This window comes from Nicotiana tabacum, chromosome 22 (genome assembly GCF_000715075.1).
Source record: "Nicotiana tabacum cultivar K326 chromosome 22, ASM71507v2, whole genome shotgun sequence".
Lineage (NCBI taxonomy): Eukaryota > Viridiplantae > Streptophyta > Magnoliopsida > Solanales > Solanaceae > Nicotiana > Nicotiana tabacum.
The window spans coordinates 222477031-222496951 of NC_134101.1; the positions used below are offsets into that span (position 1 = coordinate 222477031).

A 19921-nucleotide genomic window follows, 5' to 3' on the forward strand; every position below is an offset into this window, starting at 1 on the left:
AGCAGTAGGCCAAGGACTAGTCTGAGGTCCCTGCCAGTACAGAGTACTTAGGAGCCATTGACCAGCACAGGGTGACGGATGAGGCTTGAGGGGCCTTTCTATATCCTTTCTTTCATTTTTGTGCTTATTTTGATAGTTAGCATTGGGGACAATGCTAGCTTTTATTCATGGGGGTGTGGCCCTACTATTTGGATTGACTGTTGGATTACTGTATATATTCTTTTACTTTCTGCACATTCGTAGTTGTAGATGGCTTGTATATAACTGTTCATTCTAGATGCTCTCAAATTCTATGTATATATTCATTCTCCCTGGTTGTATATTCTACTCCCCTTTTGTACATATTCATTTGGTTTTCATTTTGGTTTTCTATTTTTCGTTAAAATTTTTCGTTTTAGTTGCAAGTTAGGCTCATAGCCTTTTTGTTTTGTTTTGGCGTTTGCAATAAGCCCTTGGTTTTCTTAATGCCACGGTTCTTTCCAAGGGTAGATGTTGTGCGAACTGGGTTGATCTTCCCAATGATGGATGGCGTGACAACCTTCTTAAGGGTTTGAGTCCGTTTTTTATTTTTCTTTTTGATTTTCAAGTTTTTGTAGTTAAGGGTACCTCAGGCAAAGCTTCACTTGGGCCTAGCACATTTGCTTTTGGTCCTATGGTCAAAGACATTATGTTGTGTTTAGGATGGTGAAAGTTGTGGCCTTGAGACTCTTGTGTTGACCAAACAATCATCGTGTGGTCATTTTGGACCATTGTGTGCTTGAATCATATCTAAGGTCGTTGTGGGCCCCCGACTCCGTCTTTGGCAATCCTTGACTGTGTGTAGTGAGAATTCGAATCGTGAGCCCAAGTACCGAGCTGATGGTCTAGAACTTGCCCTGAATGTCTGTTGAGGCGAAATCATAGGTGGAACTTGACTTGAGACGTGATTATAGGCTCTCCTTGATCCAAAACGCAAAATTTGAACAATTTCCATAACCTACCAATGAAATAATCCCTAGTTCAACCCTTTGGAGCCTTAAACCTTTTTCGTTCATGAACCAATCTACAAGACTATACCCGTTCTTAATGAGACCCTCTCTTGGCACCAAAATCTTCCCTTGAGTAAATGGCAAATGTCTAAGTTTGGGGGGGGGGAGAGACAAGAAAGGCATCAATGTGGTAAAAAGGAGCAAAAGCAAAAGAAAAGCAAGGTGATGAAAAAGACAAAAAGACAAAAAAAAGACAAAAATGAATAAGAACCAAAAAGGGAATCCAAAAAAAAGTGAAAAAGGTGTGGAAAAGTGGTAAAAAGGAGAAAGGGTTTGAATTGCAAAAGAAAGAGTGATAATGTGTCTCTCTAACCCCTTGAAGGAAGTGAATTACTCAATTGAGTCAAGAAAGTGTGCCAAAATAAATTCAAAGAAGTGTTTAGGGGAAGATTGAACCCATTTGAACAAAAACACGTCCTACCTTTACCCAAAGCCTTCACAATGACTCCTCAAAAGCCCTATATGATCTTGAGTTGAGGGAATCCTACATTAGTGGATACTTACATAAGGGGCAAGCATATGGTACTTAGAGCCGGACTTAAAGCCTTTTCTTTATGAGAGATGAGAGAGAAGTCCATTCACCTCGATTTGTGTGCAAATACTCTAAAAAGGTAAGGTTCACTTAGGGAAAGTCGAGGATGTGTGAGTTTGGGTTCCACAATGACCAAAGAAATTGAGAAAGGTTCCTTGATGAAATGTGTCAACTCTTGATGCTCTTGTGTCACACTTGACCCACAAGGTTTCAAAGTTTAAATGTGTTAATGATGCATTCGCATTGAGGGAAATTGTTAGTCCCAATTAATGCTTGTTGAGGTTACTTTAGGATAAGCAGGAATTACGTGGGTGTTATCCATTGAGGGGTAGGTCTCATTTTATTTGCTTGAGGACAAACAAAGGGTTAAGTTTGGGGGAGTTGATAACTGTGATTTTTACATGTTTTATACCCATTCTTACCTAAGCTTTGTGCATTAACTGCTATAAATTTGTCCCAAGATGCTTACAAGTTGCGCTTGATTGCAGGTTTGAATGACAAGATGACAAATACTAAAGATCGGCTCAAAAAGGAGTGAAATCTGCCAAGTGTCAAAAGACAACTGAAAGGGGGAACAAAATGACATGTGCGGTCCGCACTATTTTGTCACGCGGCCGCACAGGAGAGTTCAGAGGCTGGGCATTTTCAAGGTCAACCTGCGCAGTCCGCACTGTTTTGCCACGCGGCCGTGCAGGAAAGTTCAGAGGCCATGCCATTTTTAAGTCAAGATGTGCGGTCCGCGCCCCTTTTCACGCGGTCCGCACCCCTTTTTACGCGGTCCGCGCCTAAGAGTGTCAGAGACCCAATCATTCAAGGCAAAAGCCCACGCGGCTGCATACTAATCAGTGCGGTCCGCGTGGATAAAGTTCATGCGGCCGCACGTCACAATTATGTGGTCCGCGTCCCCAGTGCCAGAAGCAAGATATGAAGACCCAAAACCCTACGCAGCCGCGCGTCATTTGTGCGCGGTCCGCGCCAGACCCTCAGGGGTATTTTTGTCTGGTTTTTCCTGTGTAGTATAAATAGAACATTTTACTTTTTAGGATCAGTTTTTTGGGGAGTTTTGGTTTCGTATCAGATAGCAGCGGAACTCGAGATTTCATGGTTTTAGCCTATTTTGGGCAATTTCTTCTAGTATTAACGTGGATTTGAGTAGATTAACATTGTAGTTAATTATTATGTCAATTTCATCTACTATTTCTTCAATTTCTGTTTCTATTATGGCTAGCTAAACCCATTAGCTAGGGTTGTGGCTCAACCCTAGTGTGGGTAATTAATGGGTGTGATTGTTTAGTGCATGAATGATGTTGGGTATTTGTTATTTGGATTAATCTTATGTTTTCATTAAGATTTGGTGGTTGCAAACACTAAGTCTAGCTTAGTGAGTCTTGACTCTTCTTGAGAAAGAGAGTCTATGACCCCAAGATTAATTCCAACAAGGAATTGGGATGGATCCATGAGAATGGTAGTCCCAATTAACGGGTTGAACCTCGAGAAAGTAATTACCCAACTTGAACCATAAGTTTCTTGGGCAAATTGGCCTACCCAATTGGTCTCGAGAGAGTTAATTGGGCAAAATCACTCTCTTTACCGAGAGGTGTGAGAGTGGGTGCAAAAGTGTAACGGTTATAGCATAAGTCCCATATTCATCATTCTTGCATTAGGAATCTCTACCCGTTAGTTGACCACCTAGATGCATGCCACGACCCTAGTGCCTTTCTCTATATTGCATACAACTTAGAATCAATATCTTAGCCTAACTTAGCTTTAAATTTGTAGTTGCTATATTGTAGTTGATAATCAAAAGAAAACCAAAAATGTTAGAAGATCAATTAGGAGCTAAAACATAGTCCTAGACCATACAAACACTCAACTCCAAATTGAAGCTCCCTGTGGAAAATTGACCCCGATACCGCTATTGGGTAAAAGTATTAGCGCCCACTCTTCCTTAGGTTGAGTCTGCTACGACCAGTCACGCTTTTAGTGCTTCGCAATTGCGAGGCTATTTCTATGATCGCGATGAAGGCGTATCTGGGAAGATTTAAAAGATTCAAAAGGAGGGTTTCGAGCTCATAATAAAATTGAAGTGAGAGCTCGGTAGAAGGCGATTTTTGGAGAGATTCTTGCGCAGTTGTTTGGGTTAAGTGATTCCTATCTAATTTTGGTCAAATTCCATGATTATGTCTTTAATTCCATCATTTAATTTGTGATTTTGGGTGGAAAATTGGGAAAAAAGATGAAGTATTCATACGATGGATTTTTGAGATTTTGAATGGGATTTTGTTATCGGATTTGAGTAAATTTGGTATGGTTAGACTCGTGAGTGAATGGACTTTTGAGTTTTGTGACTTTTGTCGGATTTCGAGACGTGGGCCCGGGGGCCATGTTCGGGCTGATTTCGGATTTTGGCTATAATTTAGTCATTTTCTTGTGGAATTGCCACCTTAATCCTATATTGATTGTATTGTACTACTTGTGGCTAGATTCGGGACATTCAGAGGCCGACTCGCGAGCAAAGGCATTTAGGAGTAGCGTTTTGCTCGGATTGAGGTAAGTAACAATTTTAAATATGGTCCCGAGGGTATATACCCCAGATTTTCGTGTCATGTGATTATTTTGGAGGTGACACATATGCTAGGTGACGGGCGTGTGGGTGTGAACCGAGGGGATTGTGACTTGGTTCGTCCCAGAAAACTGTAAAGTTGAATAACTTGTTGTTAGCTATATGTTTCTCCCAATGTTATAGAAATTGAACTGAAATCCATGTTATAAATCATGCTTAGACTATATGACGTCACTGTTGGGACAGGCTGATTGTTGTGTACTTGTTGAATTAGCTGTTATTTGCTATCTTGTACTCAGTCATAATTTTACTTGCGTACCATATCTCTGTATTTTCTTGTTCCTTGTTGATACATGTTATTATCTCTATTTGGGTTATTCATATGATTTCTAAGAGCCCGAGGGATTGGAGTGGTTGGTGACTGATACAGGGCCTGAGTGCCGAGCTGTGAGCTGTGTGTATATATGGATCGGGTTGCAAGAATAAAATAAAAGATGGATATATATATATATATATATAGAGAGAGAGAGAGAGAGAGAGAGAGTTGCAGTTTTCATTTTATGGCTATTTATATATTATGGGATCGGGCTGCACACCACAACGATATAGCGCTTGGGTTGAAGGAGCCCCTCCGGAGTCTGACACCCCTAGTGAGCGCTTAGTTTTCTGGGACGAACCAAGTCACAATCCCCTCGTCCCAGAAGGAGCCCCTCCGGAGTCTGACACCCCTAGGGCTTGTTTTCATTTGTTGTTGCACTTAGTTGCTATCTATCATTTTTTTGAAATTTTTTGGAAGATATTGTATCCGGTTTTTACTTGAACTTGAAACTGTATAAAACTGATTTGACTTAAATTACCGGATTTGAAAGCATGTCTACTCCTTGCCAAATTACTAAAAATGAACTATAATTGTATAGCTCGTCACTATCTTCAGTTCCTTATTTATTATTGTTACTTACTGAGTTGGTTGTACTCACGCTACACCATGCATTCCATGTGCAGATTCAGGTGTTTTCGGACACGGTGGGCATTGATCTCGTGCTCGATTGATTGTCGAAGATTTACGAGGTAGCTGCCCGACATTCACAGTCCTAGTTTCTCCCTCTTTGATTTCTCCTCTATTTGTATTTGATACAGACTCTTGTAGATACTATTTCTCATACTGGTTATTTAGTTTGCTCATGACTTAGTGACACCCCGATGTCGGGGCTATTTTTCTGCACTTATGTTTGGGTTTACCCCATTTTTATGAAAAACTCCTATTATATTAAAATATCTTAATTCACTTTTCTTAAATGTTGAAAGTGTTTTGGAAATGTCAGCTTGCCTAGTTCCACGATAGGCGCCATCACGATAGGTTAGGACTTGGGTCATAACAGTAGTGGTACACAAAATATTGGCATTAGACCTCATGGGAACACTGGATTTTATGGTGGCAGACCCCTTGAGTAGACATATGCATATCAAACTCCAAATCATGTCTAGTTGCCTGCAATGAATGCTCACATTAACACAGGAACTACTAGAAACATACATGTTCCTTTGACATTCACTCCAGATCAGTATAATCAAATCCTCAGGTTGCATAACAAAGACCAAGTGCCAAAGACCAAGTGCCAGAAGTCTCTGCAAATGTGGCAGGTATTCTCTGTTGTTCATGTAGGACAACTAGTAATGAACATGATTGTATAGTTGATACATGTGCGACAAATCATATGGTTTCTAAGTCTGAAATGTTATTATAAGTTTGTAAATTGCCCAACTATGAACCCAGGAATGTTCATTTACCAAATGGGGACAAGATACCTATAGCTCAAACTGGTAATTGTAGACTGACGCGGGGAAATATCTCTAATGTATTGTGTGTGTCAATTTTAGATACAACCATCTCTTAGTGTCAAAATTGACTAAGGAGCTAAATTGTTGCATGGCATTCTTTACTAACTTTTGCCTTATCCAGGACCTTCACAATGAGAAGGTGAAAGGGACTGGTGAAATGCTTGATGGGCTCTATTATTGGCATCAGTCGCTCAAGAATTAAGTGCCTACATCAATAGCTTTAAATATCACAAGTGACGAAGATCTTTGGCATAGGAGGTTAGGTCATGTTCCTCACAAGGTTCTACATACAGATGCATATACTCTAGTATCACAATAAACTTCATAGTAGGTCTTATACTGTTAAGACTTGTTTTATTTGCCCACTGGCAAAACAAACTAGATTTTCTTTTCCACAAAGTACTAGTAGAGCTAAGATTATGTTTGATCTAATTCATGGATATGGTTGGGGACCTTATAGGGTACCTGCTTTTGACGGAAAAAGATATTTCCTTACTTTAGTTGATGATTGTAGTAGGATGTTTTGGGTGTTTCTGCTTAGATTGAAAAATGATGTTTCAGTTGTAATAAAGTAGTTTTTATTGCTTATAAAGACACAATTCAATAATACTATTAAGATTTTAAGAACTGACAATGGTGCATAGTTCTTTTCCCATTGTGCAGAAATATTTAGTAATGCAGGCATCATTCATCAAAGCTCGTATGTACACACACCACAACAGAATGGAGTTGTGGAAAGGAAGCATCGCCAAATTCTTGAAGTAGCTCGTGTTATCAGGTTTCAAGGGTCCATACCTTTAAGGTTTTGGGGTCTTTGTATCCAAAATGATGTTTACCTGATTAATAGAATCTCTTCCACTGCATTATCAGGCGAATCACCTTTTGAAGTGTTTTTTGGCAGAAAACTAAATCTTCAGCATCTGAGAGTGTTGGGCTGCCTTTGTTATGATACCAATCCCACAGCTAAGAGAGACAAATTTGGTGCAAAGGTAGATGCAACATTTCACTTGGGATATTCTACTACACAAAAAGGGTATAGGCTTTATAGTCTGATTAATCATTTTTTCTTTGTGAGTAGGGATGTATCTTTCCAAGAGGATACCTTTTTTTCAGTACGTCTACCCCAAAGACCACCCAAAGAGTCATAGATGAGGGGGACATTTTTATTTCTATGACTGTGGATAGGACTGCTTCTCCAGAAGCTGCTGAAGACTCTCCATTAATTGGTCCAGAAGTATCCTCTTCAAAAGTTTATAAGGCCTCTCCAACTGTGATTCCAGATATAGCTTCCGGGACTCCATCTACTACTGGAGAGGTATCACCAACACCTGATGCACCAACTTCTCTTGATCCATGTGCTACTACCCCACACAGAGAGCTTCCTTGTATACTTTTGGATGCCAGTACTGTGAGAAGGTCCTCTGGACCCACTAAGACACATGGCTGGCTAAATGGTTTCATTCATAGGGCATCCAAGCCTCCTGGTGGATCTTCAGAGGCTAATGTAATCTGTAGATATCCCACTATTGACTATATGTCTTATACTGCAATATCTCCTTTTTATTATCAGTCCCCTTGCAATTTCTCTTATGTTAAAGAGACAGAGTGTCTTTTTGAAGCCCTACAAGATTCCAAATGGGTTGATGCTATGGACCAGGAACTAAAGGCTTTGAATGATAGTCATACCTGGACTCTAGTTGACCTACCAACTGATAAAAGGGCCATTAGGTGCAAATGAGTCTTTAAGGCCAAGTATAATACAACATGGGAGGTAGCCACATATAAGACGAGATTGATGGCCAAAGGTTATACACAACAAGAAGATTTTGACTACCAAAAAACCCTTTCTCCTGTTATCAAGATGGTAACTGTTAGGGCCACTCTGTCTTTTGCTGCAATGCGTGCTTGGAAGCTATACCAAATGGATGTCTTCGACGTGATTCTTCAAGGTGACTTGGAGGAGGATGTATACATGTTGCCACTTACGGGGCTTGTGAGTCAGGGGGAGTCTCACAAGGTTTGTAAGTTGCCCAAGTTCTTGTATGGTCTGAAACAGGCCTCCCGGGGGTGGAACTTGAAGCTAAGTGAAGCTCTTGTAGCCACAGGATTTCAACATAGACACCATGACTATTCTCTTTTTACCAAGCAGGGCCGGATCAGGTGCTCATCTTGGTCTATGTGGATGACCTGCTCATCACATGGTCCTCTCAATCTCTAATTTTTGATAGCTAGTAGTTTTCCATAAATTTATCCATTGCCATAACACGTATTTGTAAAAGAAGTATATCAGTTTCTTAAGCAAGAATTATAATAATTGTAAAACATCTCAAAACATGTCCTAAGAAACAGATCCTCATATTATTTTCTTTTTTTGGTAATTAGGATAGTATTATCATATAAACTTAACAGTCATTATAAAACATCAAAGTCAAATTATTTTTAGTTGCTTAATTAACAAATTATATGAAAGTGAAACTACTCACGTCCTTATTTCATAGTAGTATAAATGGAGGGATCATGTGAGATTCTCAGAAAACAATAATGACTTCTACAACTAGCTAGAAAGATTTGATCATAAGAAGTCCAAATGTCCCACCAATATTTCTAATCCATAAATCTTGGAAGTCAAAAAGAAAATATGGGTTGTTAGGGATAATGACGTTTAAATATGGTGTATATATTATTTTTCTATAATATAATGAGATGCTCAAATATGATTACATGGGGCTGCTCTTAATTTTCTTATAATTTATAAAATGCTATGATTTACATAAACTGCTCGTTAGAAAACAAATCTATTTACTAATAAATGATTTTTTTCAGTTCAAACACCCTCGGTTAAGATCCAATTCGACATGATTTATTCCATTCTACATGCAAAACAACTCCTTTTTTTTCTTTTTCCTTTTTGCATCAAAAAAATGAAAAATATATGTTGATACTAGATAGATTTACCGATTTCTTGGAGATCTGTCAATTGTCCGAATTACAAAAATTTCACTCACTGAGCTATTCCGAAGTTTGTCGGTCGGTCGGACGCAACGATTTTGATCGAATTTCTAGTAGTGTCAAGTTCGCAATCGATCTTTACTTTACGGTATAAAGCTCAATAAAATCATTCTTTCCTTTGCTTGTCTACTTTAACATCCTTACTATCATTGTTTTCTTACTCATTTAGTCTAATCATACGATTCACTCAACTAAGCTCTTGAACTGATTGTTAGTGACCTCATTAAATATAAATTCAGTTTTTTATCATGGAACTATTTTTGGATTAAACATCAATGCCAGAAAGACTAAATATGCGTCAAAAAGATTAGTTTCTCCCCTGCGGCACCAACAAAGTTACAAAACCTACTTAATCTTTCATTGATGAACCTTAAATCTTAGAAGAAATTGTAATACCAACGCTCTCACTTAGAGTTGTCAATTTTTAACTAACAAAAATAATAGACATACTCGACAAACTAAAACTAATATGATCCATCTAAATTTCTTAATAGACTGGTCACTTAGATCCCTAAAGCATATAGTAGCACTTTATATTTGTGATTATGCGCATCAATTCTGCACTTTATATTTGTGATTATGCGCATCAATTCTGCACTTTATATTTGTGATTATGCGCGTCAATTCTTTCACTCACTTCTACATTAATTTTATAAGTCAACGGTGTTTGTCCAGATTTTCTTACATATTGATTTTCCCATCTCATGAAGGAAAGGACAACAACAACAACAACCCAGTATAATCCCACTTATTAGGGTCTGGGGAGGGTAGTGTGTACGCAGACCTTACCCCTACCCTGGGGTAGAGAGGCTGTTTCCAAATAGAAACTCGGCATCCTTCCCTCCAAGAACTTCCCACCTTGCTCTTGGGTAGACTCGAACTCACAACCTCTTGGTTGGAAGTGGAGGTTGTTTACCATCAGAACAACCCCTCTTGTCAAGGAAAGGACAACATATTTATCATAATTAGATTATCCTTCTTGTAGAAGGAAATTATAAACCTTCCATATTTGGCTAGTCCCTTTTCTCGTAGAAAAAAGGTTTGGAGTTCTATAAAATAAAGATTTGTCCTTCTCATTTATTAGCATCCACAATGTAGCCATATGGGCTTTGAGAGTCGTGTTTAGGGGAGAACTTTACGGGACAGGTGTTAGTGTCTCACTTGTGTTTGCCTCTTCGTGAGGTTGTTCTCTCGATATTTTGTACTCTCTTTTATTATAGTGGATTGCTCATGTCCGTTGTAGATGTAGGTCAGTTGACCGAACCACGTTATATGTTTGTGTCTCTTTTCGTATAGTTCTCTTTTGTTATCTGATTTATGGTCGCTCAAGGTTTGCTTGCTAGCTTCTGCACTACACTTGATTTTTCGGTCCTAACAAATAAGGGAAGAATGTAAACTCAAATGGGTTAGCAATAGTCGGATTCAAACACATAATAATTGATAAAATTCGGATTGTTGATATTTGATCACTGACCTATTCCAATAGGATAATTTGAATCTCTTTTTTTCATACTAAGTGAGGTTCATGACACCTTCATTAATTGCATGATAAATGACTGTTTTATAATCCTTAAATTCTTAAATCATACAGGAAATTGTTAGTTATTTTCAGTAATTCAAAATTTAAATTTGAAAAGGTGTCATCCATTCTCAAGGGATGCATCTAATCTTGGAAATGCGTGGTAGTTAATTTTTTCAACTCCTTATAAATATTATTCACTCTGTCCCAATTTATATGGCGGAGCTCAGATTTCGAGGGTTAAATTTCCTATGTGACCGTGAATTCGGACATAAAATTTTAAGTTTCTAAACAAAATTTATATATTGGAAACTACATAAAAGTACTATAAATCATAATAATTAACAATTCAAAATATCTACTAATAACATATATAAAAATTACAATTGAGGAAAACTCGACTCTCGAAATTCGAACTCCACCCTATAAATTAAATTGGGGCGGAACGAGTAACATTTTGTGTACTTTGAAAAACCAGTCCAGCACTTTAGAAATTCCTACACTTCAAAAATTGCAACACTTGGAGAAATTCCTGCTCTGGAATATTCTAGTACTTTGAGAAATTCTGCACTGAAAAATTCCAGCACTTGAAGAAATTCCAGAAGTGAAAAATTCCAATATCTGAAAAATTCCAGCACTTGCAAATATGCATTCTTTGGCTAATCTTTTATCCTCTTCTAGAATCCATCTTCTTTGTTCACTCTAATTTCTACACAAAAAAAAAGTTGAGAGTTAAGAGTTACCTAATACCAATTGATGAATATGAAGATTAGTAATAGAAATTAGCAATAAGATAAAGCAAACCAGTATTTAAATGAAATTCAATCTTCGAGCTCGGATACCCTCAAGCTGATTGGTATAAGAACAGTTAAAAATATAAGCAAGCTGATGAACAAGAGAGTATAAGCTAAAGAGAAAGTGTTGTATTGTTTTGATATGAGTTAATCCAAGTATCTTACAAATGATTGGAACTCATCTTTATATAGTAGAGGAATCCTAATTATAGTATAACTCTAATTACATAAGGAAATCCCATGATTAGCTAATTAATTGTCCTTGATTTGATCCGTTCCAAGATTTTCTCCATGATCTTCGATCAGCCACGGATATCTCGTCTTTCTGTTATTATGCTACCTTCGATGTTGCTCGATTTCTGTCTCATTCGGTCTCAATCACTACCGGTCTCGCCCTTGACAGGTACCTCGAATCTTCGAACTTGATATCTTGTTCTCGTACCTCGGTCTAATCTATTACGGGATCGATCTTTGATCCTTCACACCTGTCTCAATAAATCAGTAAAATCGGATGGATCAGATTTTAACCATATACATGTATATTGGTAAATTATATTTGGAACATCGAAAAATTGTATAGAAGTAAAAATTCGTACCTACTTTAAATAAGTGTGCAGCCTATTGAGGTGGTAAAGAGGGTTCAAAATATATGGAAGGTGTTGCGTTTGAATCCCAGTTGTGGCGCATGTACATTTATTATTCTTACCTTTGTTTTTTTCCTATTTCACCTTTTTCTCCTTAAAATCAATAAAAATTATTCTACAGACTTGCCTACTTAAAAAACTAACCTATCTACAAAGTGAATTTTGGGTTTTTTCTTCAAATTTTGATAAAACATGAAAGTATATTTGTTTAAATTATTTAAGAACAAAAAAAGTGATCAAACCCTACTTGTCCTACCCGACACTACTTATATGAATAAGCATTATTTTTTACTGGATTCACTTGTATAAAATCCTAAATCTGTCACTGATAATTGAAAGTAGGACGTCATTCGTCTATTGCACCAAGGTAACATCGGATATCTATTCTGAAGAGAGAGTCTCCCATAACGGGATTCCGATCCATTTTTCACTTCTTAAACTCTCTTATTTTTCAGTTAATTGTTGCATTTTATGTATCGTTTATTATTCTTCTATAGTACCATCTTTACTACTCCCTCCGATTCAATTTATGTGAACCCATTTGATTGGGCACGGAGTTTAAGAAAAGAGAGAAGACTTTGGATCTTGTGGTGTAAAATGAGGCACATATATTTTGTGTGGCTATGAATCATTGTGTAAAGGTAATTTGTTTCCAAATAAGGAAAGGGGTCATTCTTTTTATCACGGACTAAAAAGGAAATAGGTTCACATAAATTGAAACGGAGGGGATATTTTATTTTCCAACAGGAATAAAGTGACGGTAAAGTGTGCGTTATTTAAATATTCTTGTAATGCAATCTATCTCCATTTGGTGAGCCAAAAAAAAAATCTATCTCGGTTTTACGTATCTAATTTTTTTATTACTATATAGTTAATTAGTTTTTTTAGAGGAGTAGATACTCATAAACTTTTGGATTTTTTTTTTTAACATAAAAGGAAGCTTATATTGCTTAAACAAAAGTATTACACAGTTTCAATATAGTCCCGAAGGACATTACTACTGTCTATAGCAGCGAGACTATTACAACCATTGCTAGGTAAATACTTGGTACCAAAACATAATCCTTGCTTGTTTTTTTCTAATTCAGTTTTAACAAAAAGTGGTGGACGAGCAAGGTACACACATCTTGAGGGCTTGAAGTGGCTAATAGCTTCCTTTGCTAGTTGATGTGCTACGCCATTTCCTTCTATGAAATTATGCTTGATCTTTGGTATTTTCAATTGGAACATTAATGACCTGCAATTGAGCAACGTATAGTTAGTTCTAGAAAAAGAGTGATTAATGTGCAATATCTTAATTCGGGTCAATTGGTTTTGTGGCTCTTTACAAATTTATTTTTAATTTTAGGACCCTAACTTTCTTTTACACATGAGATCTGTCTTTTACGCATAAAAAATTTAAAAGATCATTTTCTTAATTTTAAAATTATAAAGGGGCATGCACATTTTTCTATCCATCATCCTAATTTTCTTTTATTTCAGTCCATCTTCCCCAAAACAATTTTACCCTACATTTCTGGTAAGAACTGTTGAGGTAATTCACTCGAACAATGACTTTTTAAATACTTACGAGGAAAATATAACGTTATATTTACGGTAAAACCCCGCAGTTTTAGCTTAAATTTTGTATTTTGAGTTAAAAGCTTTGTTTAGTATACTAGGTTAGGCGGGCCCATGTCACTACAGGCCCAATATTGTAAAAGTTGAAACTATTATTTTTATTTACTTTTGTTTTTATTTAAAATTGCAGTCAATATAAATTACTGTACGTATGGAATTAGGAAGACAACACTGCATGCTAATTGCAGGGTGCCAATTTACATACATTTCAGATTCTTTAATCCACAACGACATCACAGTATCAGATGCTTAAGGTGCCAAAGTATTTACATCATATATGGATAGTTATGCACATATGGGAAAGGTATTCACATATTGGCTGACGATAATGCTTGTTTTATGTGGTGTTTAATCTTCTTTCTGGCCTTCTTCTTAGCATGTCATGAAAAAAAAACACCTGTAAACAAAGCAGTAATATCTGCTTTAGTGAGTAGCCAAGGTAGAAGAAAAGAGGTAATTGCATAAAGATGAAATATTTTTATGAATCTCAGCAGATTTAATTTTGAAAAGAGAAGACTTAGTATTTGAGAGGACAATGCATAACGGAGTATGATTTGTTTATCTTTGCATATGGATTCAGTGCTGCTTGAATTTTCTTATCGAGGAAAACTGATGCTTTTGTTTGTTGTTTTGAATAGTAAGATATTAGGCTGAGCTATTTTCAGAACTAATCATCCTTAAGACATAGGATTACACAGGCAACCAGAAGAAGCTCTAGTAAAATCTGACTGATATAAAAGAGTGAAAAAAGAGATCCATAGAGGACAAAAGATGCTCCAATCATGGGCAAAAAAGAGAGGTTATGTGCAAGTTTCATAAGCCAGAGACAGTCGGAAAGACCCACGTTATTGATATTTGTTCAATCTTACCTATTTGTTAAAATTAAAACTTAACTTGCATGCCATCTATTGGTCTTTAAGTACTGGTTTTGCAAACCATTAGTTGGTCTCATTAAGTCTAAAGACTAAAGCCTTCAATCACACAATGATTCTAGAATCATAGATCTAGTGGATCCATGTAAGTATAAAGAAGCTCTCTTGCATGAAATAACAAAGACCAAGAAGAAAAGATTTTGCTCAGTCTTAGAGCTAAGAAGTGCTCACAATCTTGGAGATTTTAAATGGGGGTATGAAACAAAAAAGAAAGAAAAGAAGAAAACCAATAAGAGAAACCTCAATGCTATCGTGAAAATACATCAGGAAGAGCCTTTTAGAGAAAATCTAACGACTTTTTACATGTTGGTTTATTAGGCTGTCATTTTATTGAGATATAACAAAGGAAAAATAAGGTCCATAATATATCTACGTATCATTGTCATTGCAACCCCTAGTTGCAACAGCTATTTTCAAATAAAATTGTGGTTCGACTTCGATACTCGATAAATTTAGCGTAATTAATGCATTGAAGCTTAGAAGTTAAAAGTAATGCAGATTTTGACTTTTAACCGGCCAAACTAACCTAATAACTGTATCAGTATCCAGAAAGCAGCGACAAAGACAGATCTAACTGCATTCAGAAAAAGCAGCAAAAAGTGGCTTCCATCGCGTCCCAAAAGAGTAGCAAAAGGTCTTTAACTGGCGAAAAAACCAACAAATAATAGTGAGTATTTGTTTTTTACACAATATATCAAAAATGTTAATTTTTTTTATAAAAGATAATCTCGGCATATCATGCGCAAATTTTAAACACCAACTGAGTATTGCATATTTTCCTCATGAAATATTTACTGACAGATTTTGAGAGAAATGTAGACAATTTGTAACCAAAATGGAGAAACTTTGGACGAAAACCAAGTGAAGGCCGAGAAGCAGCTAATAGAAATGAATGATGACGTAGAAAGAAGTTTAAATACCTTTCAGAATTTTTTCGGGGGAGAAATTTTTGTTTCCACCCCATGCTTGTGGTACAAAGTATTGCCTTTGCTTTTGTGTGGCGGTCCTCTCGTTCCTCTATACCGATGTGTATAATTTCATGCTTGCTTCTCTCTGCAGCGTCCATCGTGGTGGATGCCATCTGTGGGTTGATCACATTGTCTTTGTCTGTAAAAGACAAAACAAATAACTTTTCTGCGCTGCATCCTGATTTTTAATAAATATCTTGTTCATTTGAATGTTGAATATCTTGCCAGTCAGTTGTTTTGGACGTTCACAAGGGACAAAATTTGCTTCTAGAAGAATGAGATTGATTATTCATGTATCAAAAGAGAGTCATCTAGCAGTAGGTACTTGTTTGTGATTTTTTAAAGTTTAACAGCAATACGTACCTTGACATAACAGATATCATAAATCTTTTCCGTTGTAATAACATTTTTGCTGCAGACTCGTCTGAAATCACTGTTGTCGCAGAACCGTTGTTGTCAATCGCAGTGACTTCAAATTGGCATCTTTTACAAAATAAAGTAATGCTAAGTTAGATGGGTAAAAAATAGATAATATTAAACTTTGTGCAGAATCTTGTAGCATTTATACCCGGATACTATAAGCTGGGTGGATCGACGATAGTTAGTGTGGTAAAATGATCTCCATGAAGTAATTCTTGTAAAGAGCTCTTGCAGTCTGAACCAGCTATGAAACAGAACAGCTGGTTCTCATTTGGTAGTGTGAGTTCAGCTTTTATGTGAAATATATAACCTTATAAAATTTAGGAACGCAGATTTGCATTTTTTCTAATTACAAAAGCAATTAAAAATTCAAAAGAATACATGTAAATTTTTATCGTTCATGATTTGTATTTGTTGTTAATCCTGTCGCGTAATGATAGAAAGTATAAGTATATTACTTTGATAGTAGCAATTTCATATATGTATTTATAATTGCACACCATCAAGAAGTGATAGTCTAATTGTCTAACCTATTTCAGGTAGAAGCAATGAGTCTCTCATGACAGGACGACTCAACTTGCTTAAGACATTAGTCGCCTCCGAGTAATGCATTAGCAGAGTTGGTAACAACTGAGCTGGCAGCAAGATGTTGTCTGCTCGATTCAGCTTTGTTTGCTCGTACTCGCTATGAAGGCCTTTTTTATTAGCTTGCATCATATATAATTCACACATGAAATTAAAGAATACAGATAAAAAATATAATATTTACACATAGTCATCAAAGTCAGAAAATATTAATTAAGGAGTAGAAGAGTAGTACTTATCAAGCCCTGAAATGCTTCATAAACGCAAGGATAGACAAATTCACAGTGGAATGCAGAAAATGCAGTAATAATGAAAATAAAACACAATAAAACAACAAAGTATTAAGAAAGATGAAAATTTACACCAATTTGAGTGCTTGTGGCAGTTACGCATGCGACGACTAAATAACTAACAACTTGATCATTGTTATCTCAACCTTGTTGAAAAAGATGAAGCATTTGTTTCTTTAGCATTTGGAATACAAAACCCTTCATTTTTCTTCTTCTGAAATTCAAATCTTTAGCGAAAAGTCTGAAGCAAATAAAATTACTATCATAATATGTTTCTTTACAGTTAATTACTCGAATAACATTTTTCAATTTAGCACACAACAGCTATAAAATTCAAAGAATCAAGAAAACACAAAAACCAGCAAAACCAGAAAGTATGAAAGAACCCAAAAGATTACGAAACAGGAAAAAAGGATTAGGATAAAACAGAACAAAATTTGGGGAAAAAATCTGGAAAGCAATAGTGGAAGCGAATTGAAGAAGATGAAGTGAACAACTCCAAACTTTATTAAGAACTATGAAGCTATACCCAATTTTTTTCTTTTTATTAGGCTTAACACCTATATCAGTGTCACAATCGGGCTGAGATAGAAAAGCATTTAGGGCTTGGAAAAGAGGAAATCAGCAACAAACAATTGTTGCATGTGGCTGAAGCTTATCGAAAATGGAAAATACCAAAGGCAAAGAGAGATTCTACTAAACAGGAAATTTGAGGTTGAAGATGAAGGGTTTCTACGGCCATTGAATAGCGAACTAAGAAGAAAGAACTCAAAAGAGGAACATACATACAACTTGAGCAAATACACCCTTGAGAGTAAGAACGCCAAATAGGAAGGAGGCCAGTAGAAACTAAAAGATCACTCTTTGAAACTTACTGAGAAACAAAGGTCAAGACTAAAGAGTATCTCATTCTCAGCCAACACCTGCAGTGATCCACAATTTGCACGTAGGATTTGTGTAAATAATCCAATGCCACGTATACAAATTAGATATAAGTAATAATGTTTAAAGTCTAAAATGCCCTTATCCTTTTATACCATGAAACAGCCGGGTCGAAACCTGAGCTTTTCTAATATATATAGAAACCAGATAGGTATGCCCGTGCAAAGCCCAGGCCCAACATAAAAGTCAATACAATATTCTAAGTTGGCCTCAAACTATAAAACTAAAGAGCAGAAATTTAAGCAATTAGTTTTCTTGCTTTGAGTAAAGATAAATTGATGGACGATATTGAAGACGGCATTAATTTGGGATAAAATGTAAATTTATTTGGCGTACTGATTAAATGAGAAACAAAGGATAGAGAATAGCACACCAGCAAGAATTCATACTGACAAAACTAAAAATTTGTAGCCCGGTGGATTAGCAAGATGACTAAGGTCCAGTTGTTTTAGTGCTACATATACTTGATAATAATACCATTCACGCCATCTTGATATAACTTGTTCTATTTATGCAAAGGAAAAAAAATGTGAAAAGTCATACTATTCACTTTCCGCAAGATTTGCAAACAAAATCACTTAGCTAATAAAAATATCACATTATGTCTCTTATATCACTCTAAACTCACTTGATTAAATTTTCTACCCACATGCAACCCAGTTTTTTTCTTAAAACAACTCAATCGAGCCACCAATTTTTGAAGTGAACTATCAAACACAACCTACAAATAAAGCACCAATAGCATACTCAGTAGATGAAAAGCAATTTATCATGACTAACCTTTGAAAGGAATCGACCAGACCAAAATGACAAATAGACAAAAGGAAAGGACATATATTGGTCATGATTATAAAAATAAGTGCGAATAAAACTAATAAATATGTATATAGCACTGAATAAGACAAATAGAAGAATGATCTTCACACTTATCAACATGTACCATTTACCAAAATTAACTTAGAAACATAATCAGGCACTCGGAAGGTCCATGATTTCCAAAAAAATCTAAAATTCCTCCTTCCCGTGGCCTTACAAACAAATCTTCAAAATTCTCCCTGAAAAGCTTATTAGTTTCTCATTTGAAGTATAACTTACAGATTAAGGCAAAAACTTCAATAGACAAACCAAGCACTGTCAAAAGTATTTTTATATATAATATAACATAAAACAAAAAAAATAAAATTAATAAGTTAGTCAAAAATTCTTCTTAATGTTCAACACTCTCCGTGAGCCCTCACTTGGCTCGATCAGGAAATTTTTAATTTCTATCAACTTATTTTTCTTTATGGCTTTTGTTCTTGCTCAGAAGATCATGAGCAATCTTTACCCAAGGTACAAATTTAGGCGTTCAAATCTTTCTTGAATAGTCACGCCTCACTTCTATCACATACTTTATAAACTACTCCGGTTGTTAACTATCACAATATTGTAGGGAGAGAATTTACATTTATTATTTTAAAAAAAGCTCCACCAACATGATTACTCTTTCAACTTGATCACACCCTATCAATTGATCCACAAAATGTTAGTCCTTTCATCTTTGTGCATGAGCAATTAAAATACAGAAAGTAATGATATTAATTTTAGAATAAAAATCTTGAATATATTGACTGACCTGAGGTTTTTTAGGCACACATTTTCCTCATTGCACACCTAAAAATTAAGAATGGATCAGAAACAAAAATCAGCAAGTAGAGAATTGAATGATCTTTTGTAAGAGATGGTGAAATATGGTTCTTTTATATAAATCAAAATTGACTTTTCTTATTAGTTGCATCAGAATCATATTCATCCATGTCCATAGGATGCACCAGAATTGTGACTTTCTCCATGCTTTTGCCACATGAACTTTCAGATACATTCCTTACAGTTGTCACCGTTGTAATTGTAAACTGTTCACTTTGCCAAATTCTATGCCCTTTACAGTATTTTTCATAAAATTTTTGGAAATATATTTCAATTGAATGAAAAAATGACAGAAAAATGTCCTAGTTGATATCTTATTTAAAAACATATATCCAAGTTGATAAGTCTTATGTTTTGAGCGCATACGTTTGACATATTATTTGAATCTAAGATCCTTATTCAATATATTGAGAACATATATTCTTCCCCACTTATCATTCTCCTCTTTAACTGTCCATAACTACTTTATATATTTTTATTGGTAAGTTATCCCTCTTTTTTGTGATTCGGACTCCGAATTAGAATTACATTACGTGCCAAAGAAAATAAC

General features: G+C 35.9%; 1 protein-coding gene across 9 annotated transcripts; it reads right to left on the reverse strand.

Annotated features, from left to right (window-relative positions):
- Positions 1 to 12827: 12827 nt before the first annotated feature.
- Positions 12828 to 17690, reverse strand: LOC107813827 (uncharacterized). 9 transcript variants are annotated; one of them, XM_075243929.1, is made up of 7 exons: positions 16399 to 17608; positions 16017 to 16128; positions 15812 to 15931; positions 15401 to 15587; positions 15007 to 15122; positions 13819 to 13945; positions 12828 to 13165 (listed from the first exon to the last, which is right to left on the reverse strand). In XM_075243929.1, the coding sequence occupies exons 1-4, from the start codon at positions 16598 to 16600 to the stop codon at positions 15518 to 15520; spliced, it is 504 nt and encodes a 167-aa protein (XP_075100030.1). In that variant the 5' UTR covers positions 16601 to 17608; the 3' UTR covers positions 12828 to 13165; positions 13819 to 13945; positions 15007 to 15122; positions 15401 to 15517. The 9 variants fall into 9 exon arrangements, 6 of the variants coding, with proteins under 6 accessions (XP_075100030.1, XP_016494621.1, XP_075100032.1 ...); XR_001654439.2 differs by lacking the exon at positions 12828 to 13165 and having other exon boundaries at positions 13706 to 13945; positions 16017 to 16157; positions 16399 to 16553; positions 17529 to 17661; XM_016639135.2 differs by lacking the exon at positions 12828 to 13165 and adding an exon at positions 17619 to 17690 and having other exon boundaries at positions 13706 to 13945; positions 16399 to 16553.
- Between the last annotated feature and the right edge of the window lie 2231 nt (positions 17691 to 19921).

What these genes read in the sequence shown, in the direction of transcription:
- LOC107813827 (XM_075243929.1), bottom strand. Translation starts at nt 16,600, where the DNA reads ATGTGTGAATTATATATGATGCAAGCTAATAAAAAAGGCCTTCATAGC. An exon ending in ATTGCTTCTACCTGAAATAG is followed by an intron (nt 16,129 to 16,398) that starts GTTAGACAATTA and finishes AATGAGAACCAG; the next exon opens with CTGTTCTGTTTCATAGCTGG. An exon ending in ACCCAGCTTATAGTATCCGG is followed by an intron (nt 15,932 to 16,016) that starts GTATAAATGCTA and finishes ATTTTGTAAAAG; the next exon opens with ATGCCAATTTGAAGTCACTG.